The 25,938-nt window shown below is 44.5% G+C and overlaps 1 protein-coding gene across 1 annotated transcript in view; it reads left to right on the forward strand.

The window, feature by feature from the left end:
* Positions 1–24,548, forward strand: part of ppp2r5ea (protein phosphatase 2, regulatory subunit B', epsilon isoform a) — a 38,718-nt gene extending 14,170 nt beyond the window's left edge. The window contains exons 3-14 of the mRNA XM_063223579.1: positions 4,828–5,024; positions 8,202–8,303; positions 8,602–8,694; positions 12,991–13,121; positions 14,588–14,647; positions 16,564–16,672; positions 17,142–17,195; positions 17,290–17,340; positions 18,451–18,570; positions 19,323–19,450; positions 19,897–19,998; positions 20,888–24,548. Of these exons, the coding sequence (XP_063079649.1) occupies positions 4,828–5,024; positions 8,202–8,303; positions 8,602–8,694; positions 12,991–13,121; positions 14,588–14,647; positions 16,564–16,672; positions 17,142–17,195; positions 17,290–17,340; positions 18,451–18,570; positions 19,323–19,450; positions 19,897–19,998; positions 20,888–21,008 (1,268 nt within the window). The 3' untranslated portion in view covers positions 21,009–24,548. The remainder of the gene's footprint in view (positions 1–4,827; positions 5,025–8,201; positions 8,304–8,601; positions 8,695–12,990; positions 13,122–14,587; positions 14,648–16,563; positions 16,673–17,141; positions 17,196–17,289; positions 17,341–18,450; positions 18,571–19,322; positions 19,451–19,896; positions 19,999–20,887) is intronic.
* The last annotated feature ends 1,390 nt before the right edge of the window (positions 24,549–25,938 follow it).

The raw sequence follows: 25,938 nt of genomic DNA on the forward strand, positions 1-25,938 counted from the left end.
GTGCCAGCCCACGGCTCTATCAGCTAGAGATTGGAGTTGTCCAACGTCTTTGAAGGTTGCCGTGTGTCATCAGAGTTAACCAACGGCCAAATACAGTTCATCACGGAAACAACCCTTTGTTATGTTGACATTTTTTGTTAACTCTGTCTCTTACGCGACGATTGTCTTTTGAATCAAAGCTATGCTGTTACTATGGAGAATCAGCAGTTAAACAGATCTGAGATTCAACTATGTAACAAACATGGCGGCTGTTGGGCGTGAAAAGTACGGTAGAAAAGGGCGTTTAGGGCGTCATCCAGGCACTTGCAGTACACTTAATCTCACTCTGATTAGAAATGAACACCCTACGTGCCTAAACACAGTGTGGAAAATGTGGAAAGTACGGACATTTGAACACACGGTTGGTGTGGCCAGTAGTAGGGATGGGCGGTATGGCCAAAAATGTATACCTCGGTATAATTTTAGCCACGGTATATATCACGGTATTTTACATTTGTGTACAATTTAAGCATTCCGTCGCAAAATGTTCAAAACACCTTTTTTTTTTTTACTTTTGCATTTTTGCTGCTGGTCAGACACCAGCATTGACATGAATGACTTGGGCTGTTAGCTTGCTAACTTGCTTTTCACACACCACTGTACATTAAATTGTGGAGACCAGAATCGAAATCACATACAGTTTAAAACAATAGTTCACTACACTAACTATACATTTTACACTTAAAGCTTAAATGAAATTGTGCTTCTGTTCTACAACCACATATTCTTTTGCTACTACGAGAGACAGTCGGTGGATGTTCAAAACGTTGTCTATTACTGCCATCTGCAGGACGCAATGCGCTATGGCGGTAGAGCGGTATGGACAAAATCCATACCTTGGGGGAAAAAATACCCCGCACGATAGTATACCGTCCATACCGCGCACCCCTAGCCAGTAGCATGGATGGATTGAGGGAAAGAAGGGGGGGAAGAGAGAGAGAGAGAGACGCATACTCTTGAGAATGTAGACGGGCCGGCGTGCGCATCATGAAAAGAGTGTTTGTGTTCTCCGTCTGGTCAGGTCATGAGATGCCCCCCCTCCCTCCCCCTCTCCTCTCCTCCCGTCATTCCCCTGTTGTGGTGGCTCATTTATTCTTCCTCTAACTCACTCTCTTTCTGCACGTTTTTCTACCTTGCTTTACTAGACATACAACACAATGCATGCCAGCATATACACGACACACCTCATATAGAGTATATACTCGTGTTTTTAGATGTGTACAAACAGGCACAACAGCTTCTGCATACACGTGTATAAGCGCGTACACACACACACACACACACACACACACACACACACACACACACACACACACACACACACACACACACACACACATTGTGTTCATTCATTCATGTACAAACTGGAGTGTACTCACCCATTCACACAAATGCCACATGCTCACACATGCCCGCACAATCTGTACATCTCTCCCACTCTCCCCCTTTCTCTTTCTCTCTTTCTCTCTTTCTCGTTTTCTCTTTGTCTCTTTCCCTTTCCATTCCTGCCTCTCTTGTCACTATGTTCTGAAAGGCATAAATACAGGCCACCATCCCAACTGCTGTCAGTGTCGCCCCTCCTCCCCCTGTCCGCGCCTTTAAACGAATCGCTCAGGCTAATCTTTCTCTTTCCTCTCCTGGAAACATTGCATGCTGGTGCTGGTTTGCCAGCCCGGAGCACAAGGGCTTCTTCTAGTATAGGGCAAAGGTCATGCTACTTTCACCGCTGCAGTGCTCACCCAACTGTAAGGTATTCCAAAACACATGCACCCCCGGCGCCCACACATGCAAGTACACACACAAGTATGTGCGCAGACATCCATCCAGTACACTACACCAGCACAGCACACACACTTCTACTCCCTAGTAAAAGTGAAGGAGCTGTGAGGCAATGAACGTCAAGGGTGCATATGAGTGCTCAGTCTTAACACAGCTAAGTTTGACCAGTTTGCTTGATTACTGCGTGACTAGACTACCGATTTTTACTCTCCTGGGTCTGTATCATCTTAGTCACTAATGCCTTGTGTATAGAGGTGCTCCGATCACCATTTTTTGGGTCCGATCACCGATACCGATCACCAAAAATCTTTATCTGCCGATTACCGATCATTGCCGATCACAAAAATGATTTCCTATTTTTTTAATAGCCTATTAATTATCCTTATTGAATACCATTTCTGCCCATAAACCATTCAATCTTAATTTGCACATGTCTATTATTAGGCTATTATTATTATTATTATTATTATTATTATTATTATCTTTCAGACTAGTGTTGGTAATACAGTCTACAGTATTAATCAATGTATAAGTTATTGCATAGAATAACTAAACTATTTAAGATTGAATTGAAACTGAAACATTACATCAAATAGTCTTCCACATACGAGAAAAAAACAGCCTGTCGCTTTAAATGAGCAGCCTCGTGAGGAGAGCCCCTCCCCTCTCTGTCACCGTTCACAGTTGCAGTGCTCCACTACCGTTCTGAATCTCTCTCTCAAGTTTTAACCACATCTGTCGCCGTTTGGTGTTTCAGCGACTATCAAACTAATCAACTGACTGCCAATTACAACTTTGAAAACAATAGTTGACATGTTTGTGCTGAAAACGTGAAGTTGTCGCGTGCTGACCAAGGCAACTACACAGGTTATAACGTAACATGGCTCACTGGCGAGTACTCAATCGCAAATTACATTGTCAGGTAAACGGCGCATGGATCGGAAAATCAGATCATTGTTGATGCAGATATGGTTATGAATGGTGGAAATGAAGGGGGGAATGGCGAAAAGTTATAGACAAGCAAAGATGCCTTCTTTTGGTGCAGTTGCAGCTGTGCAGAGCCAGCGCCTACATGCAGCGCCAGGTGTAAAGGCAAATGGTTGCGTGAGGAATTTAATATCTCTCGATCGGTTTTTTGATCGGCATGTTTTTCCGATCACCGATCAGGCTATTTTTGGCCATTATCGGCCGGTCATGATCGGCAGCCGAGCAATCGGAGCACCTCTACTTGTGTACACCAAGCGCGACCTACGCTACCCAGGAAGCTAAGGTGCTTGAAGAAGTTTCGCCATGAATTCGCTTTATTCGCTCTGGACGCGGCATTGAAATGTTTGATATGTATGCTAATCACATAACGGCTCTGGCCTGGGACATTCGTAGATATGAACGTTCCAATTGGTTTTCGCCAAACCGCATCATAGCTCATTACCATAATGTTAGTTTGACTTAAATCGTTAAATATCGCTCTGGTTGGTCGCTCAGTTCGATTCGCTCCTGGAGAATTCGCTCTGGTAGCTTTATTCTCCATAGAGAAATAATGACTTCCGGCGCTCAGGTAGCATAGGTTGCGCTTGGTGTACACTGGGCGTGAGGGGTCTTACACACTAGGGCGGTAAAGCGCTGCGGAACGGCCGTGATTTTTACAGGCGTCGGTGAAAATACATTAAACATATCTGTCCTTACACACCAACCTGCGGTAGTCGGGCGTCAGCGGCCGGGAGCCGGCTCCGCGCCGCACTGCATTTGGAAAATAGAACTCGAGCGTATTTTTCTTGCCGGCGACCGGCGGCGTCTCATTCAAATGAATGGCAAAGTAGCACGCTAGCTTTGGCTGTGGGGGGATTTTGAACAGGACTGGCCGTGCACGCCGACGCCGTCAGTGTGAAAGGCAGAGAAAAACACACGGGCCGAAACTAAGCAGAAAGACCGTGTTCGTCTTGCGGCCGTTCTGTTCGGCATTGGTACGTTTGACCCCTTAGGCTTACTGCCGAGATGTCAAACTCCGGTCTGAAGGCCAAATCTGGCCTGCGATGTAATTTTGTTCAGCCTGCGAGATCATTTCAAACATATACAGTCAGCCCACGTACTCCATGAATACGTATAGTAATGTGACTTGAAGATAAATGTTCTGTGTATCAATGCAAATGCATCAGTCAGTAGTGATGTCTTATCTCATACCTAACGAAATGTGTGCAGGCACATTTGCACTTCCATATTATATGATAAAAAGGAGTGTTTACGAAATGGGCCAAGTCCATTTGTTCAATAAATATTGTGTTCAGCCTGCAACCTCATCCGAGATTTTGATTTTGGCCCACTGTGAATTTGAGTTTGACATCCCTGGCTCAGTGAGATGTACTGTAGGTTTGGCTGTGAGAACACTGTACCTTCAAAGTTCTCAGCAATGGGATGGAGAGTGAAGCAGTGACAACGACGCTAGGCCCAACTAAAGTGGCAAAAGCAATAAAAAAAATTTGGGGGGGAGGGAATGCATACTTCATGTCCAACCTACGCTTTAATCTATATTATGAATGCCCATTTTAGATTACGGAGATATCTAATCTTGGAAACGGCAGAAATGTGCATTAATCTTCAATGTGTAAAATAATTGCTGATGGAGCACCTTCTTCTAGGCTGGCAAACGAGGCACTTGTGCTGCAGTTCATTTCATATGGGCAGTCTGGCTGTGCTGTACTGAGAGGGTTGCTAGACCCCTTTCAGTAATTGAAGACAAAATGTGTATAAAACTTGGTTGAACGTCTGTGATCATTAACAATTACATCCATCCTCCTTTCTTTTCCTTTCTTTTCTTTCTTTCTTTCTTTCTTTCTTTCTTTCTTTCTTTCTTTCTTTCTTTCTTTCTTTCTTTCTTTCTTTCTTTCTTTCTTTCTTTCTCTGTCTCTCTCTCTCTCTCTCTCTCTCTCTCTCTCTCTCTCTCTCTCTCACTCTCTCTCTCTCTCTCTCTCTCTCTCTCTCTCTCTCTCTCTCTCTCTCCCTCTCCCCCCACAGATGTGTCTGCGCAGGAGCAGCCGGAGCTGTTTGTCAAGAAGCTGCAGCAGTGCTGCACGCTGTTCGACTTCATGGACACGCTGTCCGACCTGAAGATGAAGGAGTACAAGCGCTCCACGCTCAATGAGCTGGTGGACTACGTCACGGTCAGCCGCGGGTACCTGACGGAGCAGACATACCCTGAGGTGGTCAAGATGGTGAGGAGACCAGAGGATGATAAACACACACACACACACTCACACACATGCACAGATACACACACACACACACAGACAGAGTCTTTTAAGCAGCCATGATGTTTCAGATGAAGCTGTACACGTCCCAAAGTGTTTACCCCAGGGTCTTCCCAAGCACTTTGTAGTGAAGGCGGCCACCTTGACTTCAAAAACTTACCACCTTTACCCGTGACAAAGGAAATAATGTATTTTAAATTTAATTTCTCAATTTGTGTTACAAACAAATGTATTAGCTAATATTTTCATGTCATATTTCATTTGAAACTATGCACCAACCGAGGTGGTCAAGATGGTAAGGAGACCCACTGTTTCCCACAGACAAAGTAGCAGTGTGTGATGCTGCTATGTGCAAAGAGAGGGCAGTGCAAGTGTTATGTCGTGTACAGACCAAGAGTGAACGAAGCGATGGAAGTCATTATTTCTCTATGGACGGCACACGACCATCACTACCAAAGCGAATTCGCCAGGAGCGAAGCTTCTTGAGCGACCAGATAGAATTTTGACGATTAAACTCAAGCTAATCGTAGGCGAATTCGCTATGACGTGGTTCGGCGAAAACCAATTGGAACGTTCATATCTACGAATGTCCCAGGCTGTCAAGCCAGAGCCATATGTGATTAGCTGAATCAAACATGTCAATGCTGCGTCTGGAGCTAATACAGAGAATTCAAGGCTAAACTACTTCTGCTACCCACGCTACCAGGCAGCTCCGTTCGCTTTTGGTCTGGACACGACATTATGTGTGTATCCCCATTGACTTGTACTGATATGTGCAGCTGCTGATCAATTTGTGGTGTTCGGTCTTCATTCTGTGGTGCTGGGCCACAGAATGGTCTATGTACAGTTGAGGACGATATTATTAGCCCCCCTCCTGAAATTAGACGTATCTCTTCATTGATCATTGAGAATGATCATTATTAATAAATGCATGTTATTCTGGAAACGAATACACCATGGAGATAGTATCCAATAAGTTAAATTTGGACTTTTCCATTTTCACAATGAGTTTAAACAAAAAAGTGTAAAAATGGCAAGGACAAAATTATTAGCCCCCTTATCATTAATAGTCAATACAGTGCCATTTATGAAAAAAAATTGACACCAGGCACTTTGATTAGTTGTTAACTATGTTAGCACATGTCCTACCAGGGATTTTGGCCCATTTTTTCATTGCAAATAGTTAAGCTGGTCGAAATTGCATGGATGTTGAGGATGGACATTCATTTTCAGCACTCTTCAAATACTATCTAAAGGATTGAGGTCTGAACCACTCAATAAACCATGGTTTTAGTATCCTTGAAGAACATTTGAACTATTTTGGATGCAAGTTTTGGGTTATTATCTTATTGAAAGATCCAGTGAAGATCTTAACTCCCTCTATGAGCATATTTTTGCAAGGTCACTTTCCACATTCTATCATAATTTTCAGTTTTTATGGTGCCGTACACCCAAACAAGGTTTCCTGTGGCTGAGGCTGCCACAGAATGATGCATCCACCACCATGTTTAATTGTGGAAACCATCTTATAACGATTCAAGGTCTATCCCTTTCTTCACCTGACAGAAGCAGAATTCATGCATCAAAGCAGGTGCAATTGAATATCATCAGATGAAAGCAGAGACGTTGAAAACTCATTTTTGACTTTCAAATGTTCACAGGCAAAGCTCAATAACACTCTGATATGCACTGCCTTTAGTAAAGGGGTTCTTCTGTGATGATGGCCTCAAAGCCCAATATGATGACAAGCCCTAACAACTGTCTTTCTTGGGGGGGGGGGGGGGGGGGGGGGGGGGGCGGGGGGGGGGGGGGGGGTGGCAGGTGAGGACAGGTCAATAACAATCATCTAGGCAGGTGTCCAATGCTTCTTTAGTCTAATGAGGCTAAGCAGTTTCCACAGTTACACATAGTGGAAGGGCATCAAGTTTAGTCTGTTATTCAGCCTCAGACACAGTGAGTCTGGGTCTGAATCTGGATTGCTGGGTCTTCCAACAGCATTGTAACCCAAAGCATACATTTAGATTAGTTCAGAGGTTCTTCAAGGACACTAAAACCATGATATTGGAATAACCCGCTCATAGTCCAGTCCTCAATCCCACTGAGAGTCTGTGGTTAATGTCTATGCTCAGCATCCATGCGATTTGGACCAGCTAGAACACTTTGCAGTGAAGAAATGGGCCAAAATCCCTAGTGGGGCATGTGCCAACCTAGGTAGCAACTTATCAGAGCCTGTTGTCAGTTTTGGTTCATAAATGGCGCCATATTGACTATTAATGATCAGGGGGCTAATAATTTTGTCCTTGTCATTTTTGCCCTTTTTTGTTTAAACTCATCGTAACAATAGAAAAATCCAAATTCAACTCATTGAACATTATCTCCATCAGTGTATTTGTTTCCAGAATAACAGAAACGGTGAATAATGGTCATTCTTACTGAGAAATCAAGAGAAATGTCTAATTTCAGGAGGGGGGCTAATAATATCGTCCTCAACTGTATGTGAAGCACTGAGGCCAGAGAAGAGGTGCTCAAGTTAAAAGTAAAGGTGCATTTATGGTGTAAGTACAACACTAGCACATGATGTTACGTAGTGGTGCGTGGGATTTGTTTACAGCCGTTAAAATGACTTGCAGTAAATGGTTGGCTGGCAAGGTTAAAGCAGTGCAGTTTGGACTTAGTATTTGGAAACAGTAACATCTCTGAACAATGTCTCGTGTTGACAAGATGGTGAAACTGATGCTGGTAGAGAGAGAGAGAGAGAGAGAGAGAGAGAGAGGAGAGATAGAGAGAGAGAGACAGAGAGACACAGAGAGACACACACATTCGGTTAATCAGCAATGGGGATTCAAGTGCCGCATGCACGTGTCCCAAAATGTTTACAGTCTCTACATCTAACTCTCTCTCAATGTCACTTACCCTTGTCTTCTCTGGTTCTCTCTCTCTCGAACACACGAACATTGTCTTTCCCACAAATACTCTCTCTCTCTCTCTCTCTCTCTCTCTCTCTCTCTCTCTCTCTCTCTCTCTCTCTCTCTCTCTCTCTCTCTCTCTCTCTCGCTCTCTTCTTTGCGTTCTCTTTCTCTCTCTCTCTCTCTCTCTCTCTCTCTCTCTCTCTCTCTCTCTCTCTCTCTCTCTCTCTCTCAGGTGAACTATAACATCTTCCGGACTCTTCCGCCCAGTGACAGTAACGAGTTTGACCCCGAGGAAGACGAGCCCACACTGGAGGCCTCTTGGCCTCACTTACAGGTGACTACACACACAAGCATGCATGCGCACAGTACACACACACACACACACACACACACACACACACACACACACACACACACACACAAGTACATGCATACACACGCAGCGCGCGCACGTAGAGCTACTGTATGTCTATCTTACTCTGCCCCCATCTTCTACTTTCTTGATTTCTTTTTCACCTCACTCACATTCTATTTCCACCCGTCTCTCTCTCTCTCTCTCTCTCTCTCTCTCTCTCTCTCTCTCTCTCTCTCTCTCTCTCTCTCTCTCTCTCCCCTCTCCGTTCCCCGTGCAGCTGGTCTATGAGTTCTTCATTCGCTTCCTGGAGAGTCAGGAGTTCCAGCCCAGTGTGGCCAAGAAGCACATAGACCAGAAGTTTGTCCTGCAGGTGAGTACTATACACATAAGACCTGAAGTTTGTCCTGCAAGTGTTGGTATACACATAGACCAGAAGACCAAGCGAAAATGGCAATCTGAAGACTTGCCATCACAAACTGACCCTCATTTTTGAAAATCAGGTCACTATGTTGGGTATTGCCTTGTACGTTAGGTCATGGAAATTCACCATTACGGTCAGGGAAAGCCATAGAAAGGTCAAGGAGTTTTAAAGCTGACTTGAAGTGGGAAGCCTCGTTAAACGTAAGTACAAGACCTCCAGGTTGCTGCTGCTTTTGTAGAGTGCACGGTGTTCTGTGTTGAAGAGGTGGTAAGAGAGGAGAAGACAAGGTGGTGTGAGCTTTCAGACAGATTCATTGGAGACTAATGGAGCAACAGAGGCCTGAAAACTACTGCTTAGAGGTGTTTAGAGCACCCTCTGGTGGATGAATGTATATTCAGGGGTGATAGCAGTCCGGCGCCGCGCCGGAAATCCGGCGTAGCGTGGCTGTAGAAAAAAATAAAATAATAATTTCCCCAAAATTAATAAAATAATAAACTATCGCGTAGGCCTTCATTAATGTATGGTGAAAATAAATGAGCGCGCAACAGCCTGTTGTAAGAGACGCGAAAGGAACCCAAATGAGCAGCAGCCCATAATTGTATCATCCCGACATCTTACTGAAAAATGTATCAATTTGTTACGTCTTGCTCTTGAGTCACTCACCACATCACTGGCGGCAGTCTTCTAGTTCTAGTGAAAGGAGAAGTAGATTGGCTGTCAGTATGCACAGTAAAGAGAGTTCTAGGCCCCTACTGGTTACCCTTCTCAGATATTTTCACTGTCGACGGAGGCAAATCCAAAAATGGCATCTCGTTATACTGAAGAAACGGAAGAAAGTACTATAGGCCAAGTCTAGACCATTTGGATAAAAATTAGCAACTATTGTTAGCACAAATCCACATGGCTTGCTAGTTGTGATGGGTGTGTTGAACCGTGTGGATGTCAGTGGAATACTAGTGAAATTCTGTGATCAAGAAAACGTTTGAAGGTAAGGCCATTTAGTTATTAATTTGCCCACTGTGGCATGTTGGCTTGGGCCCGAATGATTTTGCCTTGCGCAGGTTACTCCAAAAACCTGACCATAAACGGCTTATTGATGCGCATAAACGGGCTCAGTGAGAGTATATGTTTGAAATAGGTTCGTCTATTTTCCTCATTTATGTGCGCTAAATGACTGCGCAATGTTGACAAACTTTGATGGAGATGGACGTTCTTTCAAAAAAAGTCTGTATGCTCAAAACGGTAGGCTATGCTATGCCCGTCATTTTTTTTTTTTTCTAGGTGTAGTGCGTAAATGTGGTCTGCATTGGAATAGCGGCTACCATTGCGACATGTCCAAATGACAATGGAATGCTTGGATCGCTAATGTTTGGCAAGCCTAGTTAGCCTACACCCCTTGTAGGCTAGTGTGAGCTGAGTTCGTGGATTTTGGTCTACTGTTGATTGAGGGATGGTGTTTTGCGTCATTCCTGACAAACCACGTGTCAAACTGATTTCAGGGAGATGTTTATATTAGTTATGCTGACTAAACCAACGCGCTCTGTGAAAACCCCCAAACAGCCTCGCACAGGTTCACACAGCCTTTCTCTCTCGCGCGCTCCCTGTCGTAGCCCTTCTGCGTAATCGAATCCAGTTATTCCACGCACGATGCACAGGTTGTATTGTCTGCACGCTCTGGGCTACTTAATCCCTACTCTCGGGCAGGGGGCAATTATCAATATCAGACTCTCATGAACTTCAAATACTTGGCTTGCGTTCATGTGGCCACCACGGTGTCACCTAGACATGCAGTGAATGTTCATCTTATCTTCACGCCCTGTGCTATTTTCATGTAGCTTAATTCGGTCCTGTCTTTGTTTTTGTTGCTTTCTGTTATCTTTTCAACTCGTACATTGTAATGGGCGTGTGTACACGCGAGTGATTTTCATGTATTTTAATTGACTACAACCCAATGCGAAAGTCGCGCAGTAGTCACACAGGCTATATATACTGTCCTGTCCGTAATAACCACTGGTTCTGTCATCCGTGGAGTCGAAATATGCGATGTGAACGTGGGCCTGCATGTAGCCAATCATGCGCTTGTGCCCTAAATATCATGTACCGGTAATTAAAGGGCGTTTCCCTTCAACTGAAAGGCAGGGGTTATAGCACAGCCCTTAAACAATCTGTGGTTATAGGTAGACCATGGGGCCACGAGTAGGCTATCTAAACGTATGTCCAGTAGCCTATACAAGTTATATGAGCAATGTCCCAATGAAAATGAAACGTATCAGCTTGCAGCAAATGTCATGTCATTTAAAAGTATTGCTCAATTAATTGGTAATCACCTCCTCTATTTTGGACAGAGTGTAGTTACTGTACTTTGGAGTAGTATTGCCTCCTACTGACCTGTCTTGGTATGGCTGCTACATATGTAGCTTTCAGTTAATTCAATGTGGTAAAATATGCACCATGTTTTCAGAAATGCATTCTGGTGTTGAAATGTTGCATTGGTTCAATACCCACCTCAATAACTTTAGTGCAACATCACAAGCCTAGAATGCATTTCTAACTGCATACGTTGGTATTCGTTTTTACAGCTAGAATTGAACGTGGTGGTCAGTTTCTTTCAGCCAAGTGCTGTAGCCTACCAACAGGGAAATGATCTGTGTTTTCGTGAATAACACTATAGAAATAATGCAAAAATGAAAACATTATCTTAAATGTTTGAATAATGTGTTTGAATAATAATAAGGCCTACATTACGTCTCATATGCAGTATGTCCCGTCGTCCCCCGGCCCCCCCTCCCCGACCAGGAAAAAAGTTCAGGCTCAGGATTTTTTTTCACTATCACCCCTGTATATTACAGACGAAGAGCCAATTGTACTGCACACACGTCATGCACATATGATGACTCAATTTCCTTTACAATCATGCAGAGTCTGTATGAATTCAGGTAAATTGGGTCACTTTTGGCCATTCGCTTATATGCAAACAAAAAAGTGGCCCAATTTACCTGAATTCACCATATAGTTCCATACTGAAACCTGAAAAGTCAAATGCAGTGTCATAAATCTTGTTGCTAATTTATAATGCACAATTATGCATGTTTAGATGCAGAAGAGCAAGAAACATTGCTGGATGTTGTGCAGAGCTTGTGTAGAGGGCACGGGTGAAATGAACGAATGATGAGGGGATTGCCTTGTTGAGCGAGGGTTACAGACTCTTGAGACCCGTGATCCCAGTACTGTTTGTCTAAGAAAGCAGAGAGAGAGAGGTAGACAGGGAGAAGTGGGATTAGACCTGTGATGTCACTGCTGCTCGTCCATGTCCATATAGGGTCATGAGTTCCCACAGGCCTGGGCCATGGGGTGACCTTCAGCTCAACAGAGTATTGGACGCAATGGGTGGATTCCAATCTTCCGTCCTCCCTTGCTCACTTGCCTGCTTGTGACCTCATGATGATGTCAGTGACGATAGAAAATTAATTCAATATCGTGCAAAATCACAATTCAAATGTCATTTGTCAAAAACAGTCCCCCAAAAGTTGCTGTGGCTAGGCTGACAGCTGGGAAACTTCGTTGTTTTCTCCACGAAGGAGTGGCCAGGAAGCGGGGCGAGGCCACAAGCACAAGAGGAGGACGGGAGTGTGCATATTGGAATGCACCCACTAGCACCATCCACGTGTCTTACATGAGTCGGGGGTATTAGAGGAGAGTGAAGATGAGAGACTATTGGAGCCGTTGGCGTTTTTCATGTATTTGTTTTTGAAAGAGTCATAAAAGGCCTTGGCCTTTGACTGTGGTTCAAACAGCTAAGGCATCGCACCTCTTGTGCAAGCCACCACGAAACATCACAAAAAGAGAAGAAAAAGGAAGGGGCGCAACACCCCGTTAGGAGACCAAACTTGAGCACACTCCTTTGCATTGAGTGGGCGGATGAGTTTGAATCTGCTCTCTTTGACATTGTATTGTAATGCCAGAGACCCAGGTTCGGTTCTGGCCTGCCTGAGGTCATTTCCCGATCCCGATTGCATTAGTTATGTCCGTGGTTTCACAGTGTTGGGTTTGCTTGAGTTAAAATGTGGTTTCAGCAGACCAGTTTTCAAGTTAAAATAATGACTAGCGACCTGTCTATCCCTCCATCTGTACCTCCTTCTCTTCCCTCTCTCCATCCCTGCCCTCTCTCCATCCCTCCTTCTCTTGCGTCTCTCCATCCCTCCGTCTATCTCCCTCCATCTCTCTCTCTCTCTCTCTCCACTGCAGCTGTTGGAGCTGTTTGACAGTGAGGACCCGCGCGAGAGGGACTGCCTGAAGACCGTGTTGCATAGAATCTACGGCAAGTTCCTGGGCCTGCGCGCCTTCATCCGAAAACAGATCAACAACATCTTCCTCTGGTGAGCCCCCGGGCCTGTGCACCACTTGTTGTATGCATTGCGTACTCAGGGATTCCCCCAGCGTTTTATTACATTACATTACATTGCATTTGGCAGACGCTTTATAACCAACTAACCGACTAACAAATGAGGACATAATCATAGCCAGCATCACTAGCAGATACAAAATGCACAGGAAATATACAGAACAGCAAGTGCAGATGCAAAGAAGGGTTTTTTTTTTCCCCAAAGTACAATACACACACACACAGCCTACATATCATGTCAAGAGTCTGGCCTTGGGCTAGGGCAGCTCAAACATTAGTCTAGTAGATAGTCACCAAAGAGGAGAGTCTTTACTTGCTTCTTGAAGGCTACAAGAGATGTGCTTCGTCTTGCTGCCTTAACTTTAATACTTAAGGTGGCTAACTTGACAATGAGCCCCTACTTCAATAGGTCCTCTGACAACATACAGTCAATCCGGAAAGTATTCACAGCGCTTCACTTTTTTCACATTTTATTATCTTACAGCCTTATTCCAAATGCTACAAATTAATCTCAGTTGTCAAAATCCTACACAAATTATTCCATTATGGCCATGTGAAAAACAAGTTGTCTTGACAATTTTGAAAATTTATAAAAATAAAAAACGATTTTTACAAAAGTATTCACAGCCTTTGCTTAATACTTTGTATAACCACCTTTGACAGCAACTACATTCTTTTTTTCATTTCGAAATGAAAAGGGATTAAAAGGGAGGTCATCTGTGTGTGTTTCAACCTTTCAGTACATTGAAATTGTACATTTTGAGTCTGCACCTGGCTTAAATGTTAAACGCATCATGGCCATTATGAAGACAGAGAATGACCTAACCAAGTATTGACCATTGCATGTTATGTAGAAAGTACCAAATTTCAACTGATTTAATGTGACCCGAATTTTGATGAAGAAAAATGTGATTTTATAACAATATTCTAATGCTGCGAATTCCCCAATTCATGGGTTTTTTGAGCTGGAAGGCCAGCGTATATAAAAAGAAAAAAATTAATGGTTGGAATAGTTAAAAAACTGGGCCATGAATCTACAATCCATGACAGTTTAACATTATTGATGGAATTATGGAAATAAATCAACTTTTTCATGCTATTCTAATAAAAAGGCCTGGAGCTGTATATTGTGTGCTGTATCTTATATGTTTCCTCTGGTGATCCCCTTGTGTGTTATTCAGTTCACTCTTCTATGAATTGCTTGTTATTCAGGAAAACATCAAAGTTCAGAGTCGTGATGTTATTCATTACTTGCCAGTAATTGAGTCTCTCTCTCTCTCTCTCTCTCTCTCTCTCTCTCTCTCTCTCTCTCTCTCTCTCTCTCTCTGGATTTTCCCTGGTGCTCTCTGCCTGTCTCTTTTCCTTACTTCCTTGTTTCTGTTATCTGTCATCGCTCCTATCTTCTCCCGTCTGTGATCTCTCTCGCTCTCTCTTTGACAGTTTTGTCTATGAGACGGAGCACTTCAACGGGGTAGCAGAGCTGCTGGAGATCCTGGGCAGGTGAGTGTGTGTTGTCCTCTCTTACTCTCTCACTCTCCTGTTGTCCTCTCTTACTCTCTCACTCTCCCTCTAGCTCTCTCGCTCTTACTCTCACTCTCTCTCTCTGGCTCTCGCTCTTACTCTCTCACTCTCACTATCTCTCTCTCTCTCTCTCTCTCACGTGTTGTTCTCTCTCTCTCTCTCTCTCTCTCTCTCTCTTGTGCTATCTCTCTCACTCTCACTCGCTCTAGCTCTTACTCTCTCACTCTCACTATCTCTCACGTGTTGTTCTCTCTCTCTCTCTCTCTCTCTCTCTCTCTCTCTCTCTCTCTCTCTCTCTCTCTCTCTCTCTCTCTCTCTCTCTCTCTCTCTCTCTCTCTCTCTCTCTCTCTCTCTCTGTGTTTCCTGTGTGTCTCTCTGCACTCTCTCATGTCTGGCTGGTCTGATGATCCTACTGCTTTCACTTGAACACTGACTTTAAGTACAGTATCTCTCAGCAAACCCCCCTCTTCTCCCTCTTTTAACTCCCCCTTCCTTCTTTTCCTTTCCTGGACTTTCTAAACGGATGCATTAGTAAGCGATCCCAAATAGCCTGACAACGATCTTTAGCAGACGTCTGTCAGAGAGAGAGAGTGTGTGTGAGTGCAGGCAAGTGTGTGTGTGTCTGCGTGTGCAAGCGTGTGTGTGTGTGTGTTTATGCGTGTGCGCGTGCATGCGTGCGCGTGTGAGCGTGTGTGTGTGTGCGTGTGTGTGTGTGTGTGTGTGTGTGTGTGTGTGTGTGTGTGTGTGTGTGTGTGTGTGTGTGTGTGTGCGTGCGTGCGCGCTCATCTGTGTGTGTCTGTGTGTGCGTCTGTGTGTGCGTCTGTGTGTGCGTCTATGTGTGCTGCTGGAGCTTACCCAGAGCAGGGATAGATAGTGAGTTCCCTCCCAGGGGCTGAGTGCGCCTCCAGAAGACTGAGGAACTGTCTGAAGCCAGAGCTGGGGAGGGAGGGAGGGAAAGCTTGTCGACATTGTCACAGCCTTTCAATGAGTTCTTCTTTTTCAGTACATTGTTATTATGATGTTAACTTTCTCCTGTCCTCTGCTTTTTCAGTAGACAGTTTTGTAATAGAGTAATTGGATTTTGAAAGTTAATGTCAGATTCCATGCATTCTCTCTGCTTACACTGCTAACACACGGCTGATTTCTCCAATAAGCCCATCTGCTTTGCTTAGGAATGGACAGAGGAGTAAATTGGCTAGAACAAATACGACTAAGTTCATACATTTTGGATACTTTGTGAAATCCAATCCTGGTTTGACTTTGAATGTATCTTTTTTATTACATTCAGTTCTTTTTTTCTTGAGTCTATGACCGAGCGATAGAAACTGTTCAAAGAAATCAGTGGCTGGTTGGAATAACTTGTTTGCGGTCAGTGGTGATGAGTATTGACAACAAGCAGTTTAAGGGGGTCAGATGTGAAGGGGATTGTCATCGTTCACGTTGTCAGCTGTAACCGTGCTGACTGAGGGAATGAATGAAGTGTCCTGTCCCAGTCCCCCGGGCAGCAGCACAGTCATCTCTGTGTAATCTGCTTACGATGACACAATCTAAAGCTAAATGAATCACCGCGGAAGGGAAGCAGGCTGGAGAAATGACTGATGACTGCAATATCTGTCGACACAAAGTGTGTGTGTGTGTGTGTGTGTGCGTGTGCGTGTGCGTGTGCGTGTGCGTGTGTGTGTGTGTGTGTGTGTGTGTGTGTGTGTGTTATTGTGTGTGTGTTTGTGTGTGTGTGTGTGTTTGTGTGTGTGTGTGTGTTTGTGTGTGAGTGTGTGTGTGTGTGTGTGTGTTTGCTCATACATGTCTATGTCTATTTGAGTTTGTGCGTGCGTGTGTCTGCCTGCTCAACTAATGTGTGTGATTTCTCTCCTCTTCCTCCTCCTCCTCCTCCTCAGCATCATCAATGGCTTCGCTCTGCCCCTGAAGGCGGAACACAAGCAGTTCCTGGTCAAAGTCTTACTGCCACTGCACACTGTCAAGAGCCTCTCGCTCTTCCACGCACAGGTACGGTAGCCCACGTACAGCCAATAATATATTGTTTTAAAAACCCTCACTGGACTTGGCCATGGCTCAAACGGCTAGGGTGTCATGCTGTTACACCTGGGATCCAGGTTCGATTCCAACCTGGGGTCATTTCCTGATCCTCTCGTGTTTCTCTCTCCTAACAATTTCCTGTCATCTCTTCACTGTCACTATCAAAGCGAAGGCATAAAAAGCCCAAACATGCTTTATAAAATAAAATAAAAAAGTCGGTGACTTATTACAGGCTGTCATGAACTTCGAAGGGCTTTGGCTCACTAGCACAGAGAACCTATTTGTTTATTTAGTTCTGACTGCTGTCCAATCATCATCAATGTTATGCAAATATTTATTTATTCATTTATTTATTTAAATATTAACCTCACGTGTCGTTTTATTAGTCATTTCTGTTGACTGCACTAGTAGTGAAGTATATTTTCTTATGTCTCCACAGCTGGCCTATTGTATTGTACAGTTCTTGGAAAAGGACCCAGAATTAACAGAACCCGTAAGTATCCTTCTAGACCAAAGAGAAATTCGAAGTGTCGTCTTAAGTATGTGTCCTCAGTCTGTCATCTGTCATGTATTTGTGTATCTCCTAGGTAATCAAAGGCTTGCTGAAATTCTGGCCCAAAACCTGCAGTCAGAAAGAGGTGAGTGAGTGTATGCTATAGTATCGGGACTTTTGTGTATTACGATTTCTTTGTTGAATACAATTTTGTTACAGCCCTAGTGGACACACTGTATAATGCACCACAAGTCAATACAGTATGCATACAACATAGACCACGAAACCACACCAGAACATGGTACACACATCACATTCCATTCCATTTAGCTGACACCACTGAGGCAAGTATTACTCCATACTGGAGTGGAGAAACATATGGAAATCCATCATCAGACACCATCTGTGCTAACACAGCAAATTGACTAAAAACAGTGACTTCTTGGACAAAAGCATACCCACATACAGTACAACATTTACAGTGCCTATAAAATGTCTGCTCAATCGCCAGGTTTTGTGATGTAAAGATGACACTGACAGTTTCACATTTTTTTCCATTGAAATCTAAACGATTGTCTTGTATAATGCAATTGAAAAACAAACTCCAAGCTTTAAAGGAAAAATAGAAAATAAGAAACTTAAATTAACATGCTCATGTCTTCGTGCTCATACGCACTTGGGATTATCAACTACCTTAGTGCACGTTAGTAGTGTTCGAGTGTGTGTGTCTCTTTGTGTGTTTGTGTGTGTTTTAGTCTGTGTGCGTGTGTGCCTGTGAGCGTTTTTGCGGGCGTGTTCGAGTGCGTGTGTGGCCACACTCCCCCTTGGGTGCATCCCAATATGTGACCTTGCCTCCTCCACTTGTGCTTGTCCTCGCCCCGCCTCCTGGCCCCTCCTCCGTGGAGAAAACAATAACGTTTCCCAGCTGTCAGCCTCGCCACAACAACTTTTGAGGGACTGTTTTTCATTCACCATCCCAATTGCAAATGAGAAAAAGACTCTATAATTGAGCTTTTGCAAGATATTGAAATATAATGCTGTTGTCTGTGATGTCATCATGACGAGAAGCAAGTGGAGGAGGCAAGTGGAGGAGGCAAGGTCACATATTAAAACGCACTCAAAGTGTGTGTGTGTGGCCATGATTCCTCCAGGTGATGTTCCTGTGTGTGCGTGCGTGCATGTGTGTGTGTGCGCGCGCATGCGTGTAGCTTACTCACCCGGTGTGTGCCCTTGTGTGTGGCCATGATTCCTCCAGGTGATGTTCCTGGGGGAGCTGGAGGAGATCCTGGATGTGATCGAGCCCACCCAGTTCGTCAAGATCCAGGAGCCGCTCTTCAAGCAGATCTCCAGATGCGTCTCCAGCCCACACTTCCAGGTCTGCACTGCAAGTCTGCAACCACCACCTTGCCACTGCTAGAAATTGTGGTAACACTTTATTTTAGGGATACATCTATTAGCACTAATACATACAATGTTAATGCCTGCATAAGTATCTTGTAAGGCATGTACTAAGCAAATGCTAAGGCCCTTACTAAATTGGTAATAAATCTCTTATTGTGCTTGAACAAGACATTTCCAGGTCTGCACTGCAAGTCTGCAACCACCTTGCCACTGCTAGAAATTGCTAGCCTCAGCCCTGCGTGTACTGACTGTCACTGCACAAAGTTTCACAAACGCCTTTTGGTGTGGTAGGCCACGCATACTATTGAAGACACAAAAGTAGGACAGTTCAAATTGCCCACAGAGCTTCGAGGTTCTGATAGCCAGGCTAAGAAATTGAAGTCTTCCTGGGAGAGACTGATTGTCGGTCCATTGTCTGTCCCACACCTCCACCATATCGTTCCTCCTCCTAAACCCATCCGTCCTACGATGTGGCCAGAGGGTCACAGACATGGGTCGTTGAAACTGCTGTGTGCAAGACCTCTAGGAATAACCGTCGCCCTCCTTTGATGTACATCTTGACTGGTGCATTGGGAATCGGCAACAAAATAAGCATGGAGATTGTACATACCTAAAAAGTCGCAGGGCCACTTCTCACTCCCTTGTGTGTGCGTCTGTGTGTATGTGTGTGTGTCTGTGTGTGTGTGTGTCTGTGTGTCTGTGTATTTGTGTGTGTGCGTGTGTTAGGTGGCGGAGCGTGCCCTGTACTACTGGAATAACGAGTACATCATGAGTCTTATTGAGGAGAACTCCAACGTCATCCTGCCCATCATGTTCGCTAGCCTCTACCGCATCTCCAAAGAGCACTGGAACCCGTGAGTACTGCCGTGCGTGTGCGTGTGCGTGTGTGTGTGCGTGTGCGTGTGCGTGTGTGTGTGTGTGTGTGTGTGTGTGTGTGTGTGTGTGTGTGTGTGTGTGTGTGTGTGTGTGTGTGTGTGTGTGTGTGTGTGTGTGTGTGATGGCTAGTAGTGGGCTGCTTTCCATCACCTGAAAAGACAAATTGGAAAGAATAATCATCTTCAGTTACATGCTATGTGTTGTTTGGCTTGTTGATTATCATCTTCGTCGTCATATTCATCGTCTCTCTCTCTGTCGCTGTCGCTGTCTCTCTCTCTCTCTCTCTCTCTCTCTCTCTCTCTCTCTCTCTCTCTCTCTCTTTCTCTCTGTCTCTGTCTCTCTCTCTCTCTCTCTCTCTCTCTCTCTCTCTCTCTCTCTCCGTCTCTCTATCTCTCTCTCTCACTCTCTGTCTCTCCCTCTGCAGGGCCATCTCGGCATTAATCTACAACGTGCTCAAGGCCTTTATGGAGATGAATAGCAACTTGTTTGATGAGCTCGCTGCCACCTACAAAGCAGACCGCCAGAGGTAAGATACCAGTCACCAGACACCATGTTGATCTCACATAGATGTATAAGGTTCATTAAAGGGGCATTCCACCGGTGGAGACATGAATATGTATTGAAAGTGGGTCATATATGTAGTAGAATAGTAGCATAAATTTGTAATTTGGTGCCTTCTTGGCCGGGAAAAAGGCAGAAAATTACTTTTTAGTGCTTGTGGATTTTTGACAACAATCCCCATAATGCATTGCAATGCTCAAGTTCCACAGGCCACACCCAGGCAGCTCTGCCAGTGGCTTACTGGAGCCTCAATGCCAGTGATTTCAAAAGCACTGGCACACTGATCTGTGATTGGTCTGTTAGCGCATCAGGTCCACCCCCCTATGGGCGGGGTTGAAAGGGTGGGAAAAATGCTTGTAGTCTCAACACTATTTTTACATCATTGTAGGAGAAGTGTTAAGAGGTGAATACAGATTTCTCCTGTCTCATGGGGAATTGAGAGAGTGTTGCACGACCATTCAAAAGTATGACTGGGTGTCTATCAATGGAAAGCCTAATGCAAATGGGTGGAGTGTCCCTTGAAGTCTAACTGTTTAAATGACCCTTAAGATGTCTGAAATAAAAGAAGATGTTAAGAGTTGATCTCACATGCACATGCCTCCAGTAGAAATATACCACTTACGCACTCACTGTTGATTATCTTCTTTATTTTTTCTCTTCTTCTTCCCGTTTCCTCTCCTGCTTCTCTGTCTGTAATCTGCCATCTTTTCTCTCTTCATATATCCTGTTCGTTCGCTCTCTCTGTCTCTCTCTCTGTCTCTCTCTGTCGCTCTCTGTCTCTCTCTGTCTCTCTCTCTCTCTCTCTCTCTGTCTCTGTCTCTGTCTCTCTCTGTCTCTCTCTCTCTTTCTCTCAGGGAAAAGAAGAAGGAGAAGGAGCGTGAGGAGTTGTGGCGCCAGCTGGAGGATCTGGAGCTGCGGAGGGCCATCCAGAACAGCGACGCCACAAGCAGCGCCACCCCCGTCATCGCCACCTAAGACCCCCCCCCTCCACCTCTTAACAACAACACATCCACACCGCAAACCCCCCCACGCCAATATCCAACACCACCCTCCAATCCCCCGCCAACCTCCAAAAGCAACACCCTCCACATCTCAACCTGAAACGCAGCGCCACCCCCGTCATCGCCACCTAAGTCTCCCCCACCAATTATCAACCAACACCACCTTCGACATCCATACCACCCACAACCCGGCAACCTCCAACAGCACCTCCACATCCCCACCTAGCAGCTGTCACCAACAACAGCAACCCCCCTCACATCCAACAGCCAATAGCAACCCCCCTCACATCCAACAGCCAATAGCAACCCCCCTCACATCCAACAGCCAATGGCCCACCAATGCCACCAGGTCATCAGCAGCAGCAGCAGCAGCAGCATTAGTATCACCACCCCACCAACACCAGCACTGACACATGGCATCCCCTCATCGCGCACACACACACACACACACACACACACACACACACACACACACACACACACACACACACACACACTTGAACATGTCCATCCTCCTCCTCCTCCTACTACGACTACTCCTCTTCTCTTTTATCTTCTCCTGTCCTACACCTCCTCCACCATATCGTTCCTCTTTCTGCACCACACGGCTCCTCCTTCCTCTGCTGCCAAGCTCACGGGGGGTTGGAGGGTGGAGGATGAATGGGGGGGGAAAACACACCCACACTCACACACACCCCTTTTAATTTACTGTAGAGCTCTACTGCACTTACTCACAACCCTCTCTTAATCCTCGAACCACCTACAAATACCCACACCAACCCCCTTTTTATTTTTGTGTCTCAATGTAACTGTAAATATTGTTATCCTTTTTTGTTTTCTCCTCCTGATGACAACTACACTGAAAGGAAAATTAAAATTACCAAAAAAAGAAGGAACAACAATACAAATCAACAAATGACTTGGATGAAATATTAACTGTGTATACCTGTGGGAAGAGACTTGAAATGCACTCTATTTTGGGTTTCTGTTATTCTACCGTTTTGTTTTTTTTGGAGATTGAAAAAAAAAAAAAAAAGAGTGAAATGACGAATGATTTTACAATGAGAAGATGATAAGCCTGATGGATGGATGGATGGATGTGGGGATTGGCTCTCACTGGCTTTTTTTGCTGTTCTGTTTTTTTTTTTTTTTCCTCGATCTTCGCTCTGTTGTCTTTTGTTGACTTGTTTGCAGTGAAAGGGACAGTAGTAAAAAAAAAAAAACACCTCCTTTCTTCGAAGCCAGCAGCTACAAAGAGTTTCGTGAGGTTATTTTTTCGCTCACCAATTCTCCAAAAGGCTTTATGACGAGGAGTTATTGTTGTTTGTTTTGTTTCTTTGTTTTTTAATACATGCAACCTCTCCAGGACACCAAGGGAGTGGGATCGGGTTAAAAAGAAAGGATGAATTGAGGACATCAAAGAGGAGGAGGAGAGGAAAATAAGAAGAAAATAAGAAATTCAATTCCTTTAAAAAAAAAAAAAAGAAAGAAAGAAAATAAATCTCTCCTCCTGTACTTGACCAGTCGCGGCAGCCACACACTCTTCCCGTGTCACCTGATCCGACCTCACCTCACCTCACCTCATCTCACCACAACACAACACAATCTTTTGTACACAACACAAACCAGCATTTTTCATCTTCCTCCAGAAACCTCCAGACCAATAGCACTTGTCTCTGCACAGTGACTCCCTGCCTCCCTGCCTCTCTCCCCTACTACTTCTCCTGCCCCTCTCTCAGTCTCCACTACACCTGTTGCTTGCTGCTAGTCAGGCACTGGCATGGGCACGGGCACTTGCAACCTTCCCTTTTTCACACGCAACCTTCTCCCTGTACCAGCTTTCAAGGAAGGAAGGAAGAAAGGCTGGAAGCAAAATGTGTGACTTGGAAAAAAAAAAAACTTTGAGACATTCAAGTTCACACACACACACGGCCCCCTGCCTCCACACCCCCCGCTGTCTTCTCCCACCACCTTTTGAAGGAGTTTTATTTTTCTATATGTATTAGAGTTGGGATGACTACATAACTAGGCAGAGACCTTCTTCTTTGTTCTAACATGTTAATCCTTCTCCCGTTGTGTGTGGTGGTGATGTACACAATAAGCTCTGGAGTGGCCCCGTCCCCTCCCACAGCGCCTTCTCACCAGATGGGTGGCGCTGTTCAGAAACGTGGGACGCATCGCTGACTCTTTCAAGCCAGGTGGAAGAGTGAGACAATTTCACTTCTCTTCAGTTTCTTCCCCCCCTTCTTCTGAGATGGATTTTTTTTTTTTAAAGCCCCGAGTCCTACATATACAGTAGGCTCTCTGTTGACTGACTGACTGGTCAATATGTGACCAGGCCACGCAGGCTTGCAAATGGCTCTCGGCTACCTGACTTGAGAGTTGGACCAGTCTAGTCTGGTCAGTCTGCTTGATTGGTATCCCTTTACGAAGACGCCCTTCAGTGGACTATGAGAGAGGTAGAAGATGGTATGGTGTGTGGGGGGCGGGGGACTACCTACATACCTACCTACCTGGACCGTGACCTTCCCTGCGTTTGAAGATGGCTGCTGAGGTTCCTAAACTACATTCAAAGAAAAAAATGTACAAGAACGAAATAAACTGCCAGGTGCCAGTCTTCTTTTTTTTTTTTTTTTGAGGAAGCGTATATGGGCAGCACTTACTTATGGTATCCAGCGTATTTCAGTTTTGTTTTTGTTTCTGTTTTTGTTTTGTCTTTTCCCTGAAGGATGTGGTGGTTTCAAGGGAGAAAAAAAGGATTTATTTTATTTTGTCTTGTTATATATTTTTTTTTGTAACAGAGTGTGCGTGCGTGTGTTTCCCCACTCCAGCTGAGTTCTCAGTCTTACTACGCTCCCTGTCTCCGTAGCTCAGCCAACCACCCCACCACCACCACCCAACTTTTCAACTTTTTTCTTTTCTTCTCTTTTCTTTTCTTCCCCCCATCATTCATTTTGCTGTTTTGTGATGGCCCTGGTTTCATATGATTTAAATATGATGAAAATAATAATGAAAAAAAGATTTTAAAGGGTTGGAAGTGCAAAAGCAAAATGGAAAAAAATATTTTAAAAAGTCAAGAAATAAGAAATAAAAACTTGTTTTGCGATAAAAAGGTGTCCTTAGTGTTGGTGTGTGCGGTAAAAGATGTTTTAGGTTTTTGTGTCAAATGTGCATTGTTCGCTTTCTGTCACAGGAGGGCAGTAGAGAGGATGTGTTAAGAGGAGTGCACTGTTCAACTTTCACTGTGCATGCATTTAGCCACTTCTATGCAGCAAGCATACACCCATGGAATTTGAACACCATTTGTGCCTTTCTAAAATCCACATTTAAGATGATTCAAACGGAGATATTAAAACAGTTTGTTGGCACATTGTGCTCATGATGGACATAATGCTATATAAATATCAATATCTTAGATGGCAGCCCAGATTTGCTGTTTTTAACTACATTGTACTTTGAGAGGGATTCAGTTCTGGTAAATTAAAAGTAATTTCATAGTAGCAGCCTTTCTGAAGAGCCATTTACTGTAAATGTGTTCTCAACAACGTGAGGCCGATGCAGATTTACATTTTGCACGGGTGCATTATTGTATTATATGTAATACACTCTGTTCTACTCGACAACGTGATTTTCTTGAGTCGATTTTACTCAATTTAAGTTTGCATGGTAAGGACATACAGTAGTAGGCTACATGGATGTTTACCAACATAACAAATTGTTTGTATCCATGAAATTGAATTTTGTGTGTGTGTGTTTGAACGTGTTCTGTTACTCGCCTGTGAGCTGAAGGACCCCCTCCCCCTTGTCATTGTAACACTGACCCAGAGCCCTCAGACACACACACACACGCTCACACACCTCACAATAGCAGACTGAGCTAATTAGTGGAAAAAGCTGAAGCCTTGCCAATGCCATGAGCACACAGGGTGCCTCTTTCCACAGGCTACCTGGTTGACATTTCATAATAAGGGTGCGTATGTGTGTGCGTGTGTGTGTGTGTGAGAGAGAGAGAATCTGCTTCTAATTGGTGAGGCCGTTTGTATGGACCAAGGGCGGCATAGGAGGAGATGGCTGGGTTCAGCCTGCAAAGAGAGAGGAGGAGTGTGTGTGTGCCTCCTCATCCATCCTGTGGAGACGATGGGTGTGTGTGTGGGGGGGGTTGTCCTCTTGAAGAGGGTGTGTGTGGTAGGGGGGTTCCTTATGAAGAGGGACAGAGCACAGACACACACACACATACAGACCTTTGACCTCCATCATGAAAAGGAGGGTAAGTGCAGCTGACAGACCTGTGTGACCCCTCAGTGTCCTTGCTGTTAAACCCTGACCTTGACCATGCCATCAGGGGACATGCAATCTCCACCATTCACAAGGACACAGAAGACATGCAAGTGTGTGTGTGTGCCTGTGTGTCTCTCAGTCTCTCTCTCTGTCTCTGTCTGTGTGCTGGGAAGCTGACAGGGAGACAAAGGGGCCAGTACCCCTGGGGCCCAGGGAGAGAGGGGGGCAAAATATGGTTTTCATTACATTATATGTATTGGATGGGGGGCCCTTTCAGATGACTTTTTGTCCTGGCAGGGCTGTCAGTGGCAGTGACATTGTAAAATGTGATATGATGGTTGGTTTGCATTGGGTTTTATTCCTCTTTTAGTTCTGTTTTTATTTCGCTGTGCATTTTTAAAAATTAAATTGCCTTGGGGCCAACCAAAGGGGAAGTACATATTGATAAAGTGCCTTTACAGTATTTCTCAATTGGTTTTGTACATTTCTCACAACAGAATAATCATTCTCAGAACTTCTTGTTCAATTGTGACTTCCTGCTGTTATCTGTGCACATGGTAAAATACGTTTCTCATAGTTTTCAGCATTTAGCAAATGCTTTCATCACCATGCAGATGGTTGTGTAC

This window comes from Engraulis encrasicolus, chromosome 18 (assembly GCF_034702125.1).
Source record: "Engraulis encrasicolus isolate BLACKSEA-1 chromosome 18, IST_EnEncr_1.0, whole genome shotgun sequence".
Lineage (NCBI taxonomy): Eukaryota > Metazoa > Chordata > Actinopteri > Clupeiformes > Engraulidae > Engraulis > Engraulis encrasicolus.